The sequence below is a fragment of the Capsicum annuum genome, chromosome 6, assembly GCF_002878395.1.
Source record: "Capsicum annuum cultivar UCD-10X-F1 chromosome 6, UCD10Xv1.1, whole genome shotgun sequence".
Lineage (NCBI taxonomy): Eukaryota > Viridiplantae > Streptophyta > Magnoliopsida > Solanales > Solanaceae > Capsicum > Capsicum annuum.
Window position 1 is genome coordinate 216,238,280 of NC_061116.1, and position 6,649 is coordinate 216,244,928.

Genomic DNA, 6,649 nt, shown 5'->3' on the forward strand with positions numbered 1-6,649 from the left:
TTCATGCAATTTTTATTTTTCTTAATCAAATATTTACCATACAAAATAGTAGTACCATTATCATTGGCTTGCGATACAAATTTTGTAATCATAGAACAGTACATAGAGAGAGTAGTTCAGACATACCTCTATTCAGGCAATATAGTAACAGAATGAGAAATCATCATTAGCAATGGAGATGGAGAGACCATTATTGATGGTGAAATCGAGCAAATAGAATCAAACGTATCCGCCATTAACACGGAGAATCTGTCCATTAACCCATTCAGAAGCATCACAAGCCAAAAAACCTACCACCGGATCCGGCACTCCAAGTCTTCCATGTGGACACTCATTAATCGCCTTGTTTATCATCTCCTCCGTTTTCCCATCGTAAAACATATCCGTCGCTATAGGTCCCGGCGCTACACAATTCGCCGTTATCCCTGTTCCTTTCAGTTCCTTCGCCAGTATTTTCACCATCGCTTCCACCGCCGCTTTTGACGCCGTGTACGCACCGAATCCCCGCTTAAACGCCGCAGCTACCGACGTCGTTAAGCATATAATCCTCCCTCCTCCACCTTGCTTGATTCTAGCAGCACCTTCCTTACAGCACAAAAAAGCTCCACGCGCGTTCACCTCAAAAGTCCTGTCGAAATCCTCTAGCGTTGTGTTGAGAATCGACGGGTATTTCGCGTCGAGTACGCCGGCGGAGTTGACCAGAACGTTGACCGGCGAATGAAATTCCGATTCCGCAGCATCGAAGAGGGATTTGACTTGATCTGGATCGGAGACGTTAGCTTTAACGGCGACGGCGCGTGGGAAATTTGAGGTGGAATTGATTTGGGATACAACGTCTTTAGCTTGAGCGGCATTGGAGGAGTAATTGATAACGAGTTTAGCTCCAAGAGAGGCTAAATGAAGGGCAATTGCTTTGCCAATTCCTCGAGAAGAGCCGGTAACAATGGCTACACGATTTTGGAGTGGGAGATTTTCTGCCGTCATGAGTGCTGAAGAAGAAGAAGAGCAATGAAATTACTGGTATGTTGTGTGTGTTAATTGTGTGCTAGGAATATCTCTGTGTATAAGCTTTTCTAAAAATGGATTGCTGAAAAAGAAAAGATTTACTTTCTCCGTTTAAAAAAAATATCTACTTTAACTTGTTACTTTTAAATTTTGTGACCTTAAAATTTATTAAATATGTCAAAATATCCTTTAATCTTGTGGATTTAAACATGAGATGTGAAAATTAAAATTAAAATATTGTCAAAAAAAAAAAGATCATTCTTTTTAAACGATTAAAAAACAAAATAAGTTATTTTTTTTTAAACTAAAAAAGTAATTAATTTGAATGTGAGGTAATAAAGTAAATTTGATTATCTGTATATAAATACTTTTCTAAAAATTGATTACCGAAGATTTACTAAATTTGAATGAGAGGTAATAAAGTAAATTTGAGTATCTGTATATGAAAATTTTTCTAAAAATTGATTACCAAAGATTTACTAAATTTGAATGAGAGGTAATAAAGTAGAGATTAAGTTACATTTACACCATCACGTTTGTTTTCTAATGACAGCACATACATACACACTTTTTATAAAAATAAAAATAATAATATAAAATTTTTACAAAAATTAACTTTATCCCATTCTCATTCATTCTCTTTCCCCTTTGTGCTTCACCTAATCTCTCTGTTCTCTCTCTACCATTGTCTCTCCGATTTTTTCTTCTACTGCATTTTAATCCTCTTTCAATCCTTTTGGACTAAGAAACGGAAGAACAGAGTGGCTGAAGTGAATAAATTTTCAATTACATCTTAAGTGTCTTCTCCATACGTTTATTATTTTTCGATTTCAACCTTGAAGTGAAAAAGGATTTCTTTATCTCTGCTTTCAATTGTTTTTCTACATTATGCATTGCTTTATTGAAGGAATAGATATTTCTAGGTCAGCTCGGATGAAGGAAGGAAAATCTGTTCATGGGCGTCTGATTACGGAATTTAAAGACTCGAATTTGATTAGTAGTATTACTTTAATCCATGTGTATAGTAGATGCTGCAGAGCTGAAATTGCTCGTTTAATTTTTGATCGGTTATCGATCAAGAACATAGTCTAGATCGTTTAATTATTGAATCTTCCTAAGATTTCTCCATCGATTTAAACAGATCTGCTAGTCAAAAGAAACTTTCTATCCTCCTGTTCTATATTTTAGGAAGCCCATGGGATTTAATTTGTGGTTCTGGCAGAAAGTATGGACTATGGATGCCTAAATCTGCATCCTGAGCATCTGTTGCTAAGTTCTTTTAAATGTAAATGTGTTGTAGAACTGCTATCTTTGATACCCTTGGTGTCAATATGGTTTAGTTTAGACCAAATAGGTTATGGATTTATCCTTGCTTTTATTAAGTTTTTACCAAGCCTAATTGTCTTTCTCCCTTTTTTCTGTCGAGCAGGTTAGAGAAATTAGTCACTTTTATGCACCGGGGGTTACTCCTTGGCAAGCTGAAGCTTTAATTGCTATTCAGGAGGTACTCCTTTTTCGTCTGTTTTGAGCCGAAGATCTATCGCCTCTCTACCATTACAAGGTGGTTGTATACACACTACCCTCCCCGGACCCACTCATGGGATTACAATGGGTATGTTGTTGTTGTCGGTGTTTCTATGAACAGGGCTTCATAGATGATGTGAAATTGCCATGCTATTAAGTTGTTATAGCTGTGTGTGGAAAAATATTGAATTGAAATATGTTTACTTAAGTGACTAGAGAAATCTTCTTTTCATGCTCAATGAAAAAGAAGAAATTGATCGAAAAACAAGCAAGTGATTACTTGTACAACAACAACAAACCCTGTGTATTCCCACATAATGGGGTCTGGAGAGTGTAAGATGTACGCAGTCCATACCACTACCTCCGATGAGGTAGAGAGGCTGTTTTCGATAGACCCGCAGCTCACGACACGAGATACTAATTAAATCCGAAATAAAACATGGGAAAAGATGAAAAGACATAACTAATCCACCCGCAAAGGATAATAAACAAAGAATAGTAAACAAATACGTAATAAGGCATGCAACAATATGGCATAACAAGAAAAGTACACCCACCCAGTATTGCCCTACCCCAACGACCTAAACTATCAATTTCTATCCTGATTCGCGTCCTCCAGATCTTCCTATCTAGGGTTATGTCCTCAGTGAGCTTCAACTGCTCCAGGTCCTGCCTAATCACCTCTTTCCAGTATTTCTTCGGGCTACTTCTACCCCGCCTGAATCCATTCAATGCTAGCCGCTCACACCTACGAACCGGGGCATCCGTGCCCATCCTCATCACGTGCCCGAACCATCTCAATCGAACTTCCCGAGTCTTGTCCTCCACTGAAGCCACTCCAACTTTTTCTCGAATGGTCTCATTCCGAACTCTATCACCCCTAGTAAGCCCACACATCCAACGCAACATCCGTATTTCTACCACCTTCAATTTTTGGATGTGAGAGTTTTTGACCGGCCAACACTCCACTCCATACAACATGGTCGGACGAACTGCCACCCTGTAGAATTTGCCTGGCGGCACCTTCTTATCACACAACACCCCTGAGGCGAGCTTCCACTTCATCCATCCCGCCCCAATACGGTGGGAGACATCCTCGTCAATCTCACTATTTCCCTAAATCATGGATCCGAGATACTTAAAACTACCCCTCTTGCACACCGCCTGGGAATCCAACCTTACTACTACGTCGTCCTCCTACCGCAAGTCATTAAACTTGCATTCCAAGTACTCTGTCTTGGTCCTACTTAACTTGAACCCTTTAGACTCAAGGGTCTGTCGCCACATCTCTAGTTTATCATTCACACACCCCCTTCCCCCCGCGTCTCATCAATCAAAACTGCATCGTCTGCAAAATGCATACACCAAGGCACCTCTTCTTGAATACGCCGCGTCAACACATCCAATACCAAAGCAAACAAAAACGGGCTAAGAGTAGATCCCTGATGCAGCCCTGTCAAGACAGGGAAATGCTCTGAATCTCCTCCCGCCGTTCTAACCTGTGTCTTAGCTCCATCATACATGTCCTTGATTGCTCTGATATATGCCACCGGGACCCCACTCACATCCAAGCATCTCCAAAGAACCTCCTTAGGGACTTTGTCGTACGCCTTCTCCAAGTCGATAAACATTATGTGCAGGTCCTTCTTCCTTTCCCTATACTGTTCTACCAGTCTCCGCACCAGATGAATTGCCTCCGTCGTTGAGCGCCCGGGCATAAATCCAAACTGGTTCTCTGAGATAGTCACTAACCTCCTTAACCTCAACTCAACCACTCTCTCCCAAATCTTCATAGTGTGGCTTAATAACTTTATCCCCTATAGTCGTTGCAACTCTGAATGTCGCCCTAGTTCTTATATAACGAGACCATAGTACTCCATCTCCAAACCTCGGACATTTTTGCCGACTTAAAAATGCCGTTAAACAAAATAGTCAACCATCGCAAGCCGGTCTCGCCAGAAAACCTCCAAAAATCCACTGGAATCTCATCAGGCCTTGTCGCCCTACCCCTACGCATCCTGCGAACTGCCTCTTTGACCTCCTCTACCTTAAAGCGTCTACAATACCTAAAATCACGACACTCCTCTAAGTGCTCCAGATCCCCTAACACAATAGCTCTATCCTCTTCGTCATTCAATAACCTATCAAAGTACGACTGCCATCTCATCTTAATGAGCCCGTCCTCCACCAACACTCCACCATCCTCCCCCTTCATGCACTTCACCTGGTCGAGGTCACGACCCTTCCTCTCCCTAGTCTTAGCAAGCCTAAACAACCTTTTTCTCCTCCTTTCGCCTCCAACCTTGCATACAAGCTCTCAAAAGCAGCCGTCTTAGCCGCCATAACTGCTACCTTAGCCTCCTTTCTTGCTATCTTGTACTCCTCCCTATTGGCCCGCTTCTCTTCTTCATCGTTACTCTCAACCAACTTAGCATACGCCCCCTTCTTCACCTCCACTTTCTTCTTAACTTCTTCATTCCACCACCAATCCCCCTGACAATGGCCCGCCCGGCCCCTAGAAATACCCAACACCTCACTAGCAGTCTCCTTGATGCACCTAGCCACCCTATCCCACATATCACCCACATCTCCCCTACACTTCCACACCCCCATACCCGTCACCTTCTCTTCTATTACCCGTGCAGTCATCGGCGTTAAACTGCCACACTTAATTCTAGGTCTACCCTCCTCACGCCTTCTTTTCTTATCTCGCTTTTTACCCAAGTCCATTACCCAAAGCCTATGTTGAGTCGAAAGATTCTCACTCGAAATGACTTTACAGTCCTTACACAACACCCTATCCTCTTTTCTAAGCAGCAAAAATTCAATTTGGGTCTTGGCTATCGCGCTTCGGAAGGTAATTGGGTGATCGTCCTTCTTCGGAAAGCTCGAATTCACCACTACCAACCCAAAAGACCTTGCAAAATGCAACAGAGCAGCTCCCTCGTCATTCCTCTCTCCGAAATCAAAACCATCATGCACATCATCAAAGCCTCTCGGTAACGACCCAATGTGCCCATTGAAGTCCCCTTCTACAACAATCTTCTCAGAACTAGGCACTCCTCTCACCAACTCATCCAAAGCCTCCCAAAACTGCAACTCCCCCCTCCTCCAATCCAAGCCCACCTGCGACGCATAAACACTACACACATTCAGGGTAAACCGCCCAATAACCAACTTAACAGTCATCAACCTATCGTTGATCCTCTTAACCTCCACTACCTGCCCGCTAAGCTCTTCATCCACTAAGATGCCAACTCCATTCTTACGCCGCTCGCTACCAGAGTACCATAACTTATAACCATCTACATCTCTTACATCTCTTGCCTTAGACCCTACCCACCTAGTCTCCTGCACACACGCAATATTAATCCTCCTCTTTCTAAGAATCTTCACCAGCTCTATAGACTTACCCTGAAGAGTCCCTATATTCCAAGACCCAACCCTCAGCCTATCAACTCCAGCAACACACCTTCCTCTACCACTCCTAACGCCAGACCTTGCCCCCACTCCCCTGCCTGCCCTCCCCTCCTCCCCCACCCCCAAAACAGCCCCCCCTCCCTCCCCCTCGGACCCCCTCGTACATGACTTTATCTTGCCATCAAAGCCTACAGCCACAACTCCACAAGAATGCAAACAACGACAGTAATAAAGCAACTACAGGAAAAGGAAGGTACAAGTAAAGTAGATAGAATAATCGCGGAAAAAGTCTACCCCACAAATTAATACTAAGTCAAGCGATGTACTAATCCGGAACACAACTCAACAACAATCTCCAAACAAAGCAGCCAGACACTGCTACCCACACAAGCAACAGGAAGGATGCAAAAAAGTGAAATAGAAGCCGTAACAAGAGACAAGGACACGACAACAAAATAATATTCAGGAAATCAAAAACTGACTGAAGTGGCTAAAAGTGCAGATGTCACTGGTACGCCTGCTAGCTGCTGGTTCCGTCAATTTGATGTCAAAAATCGTTGCCGGAGTAAGGTCGCTGGTAAAAGGACTGCTGGTACGTTTCCGGAGTGTCGCTGGAGAGTTGCCGGAGAGCCTTCTGCAATCTTGCCGAGATCTGGACGTCTTCTGACCCGAACCACCTGTTTGACCTACCTATTTTGCC

At 43.0% G+C, this 6,649-nt stretch overlaps 1 protein-coding gene across 1 annotated transcript; it reads right to left on the reverse strand.

Moving 5' to 3' along the window:
* On the reverse strand, nucleotides 1-984 carry LOC107875809 (NADPH-dependent aldehyde reductase-like protein, chloroplastic). The gene has a single exon (XM_016722654.2). It carries the CDS (start codon nucleotides 982-984, stop codon nucleotides 220-222), a length of 765 nt encoding a protein of 254 aa, XP_016578140.2. The 3' UTR covers nucleotides 1-219.
* Between the last annotated feature and the right edge of the window lie 5,665 nt (nucleotides 985-6,649).

Excerpts from the sequence above, each read along its gene's own strand:
- LOC107875809 (XM_016722654.2), bottom strand. The coding sequence starts at position 984 with ATGACGGCAGAAAATCTCCCACTCCAAAATCGTGTAGCCATTGTTACC.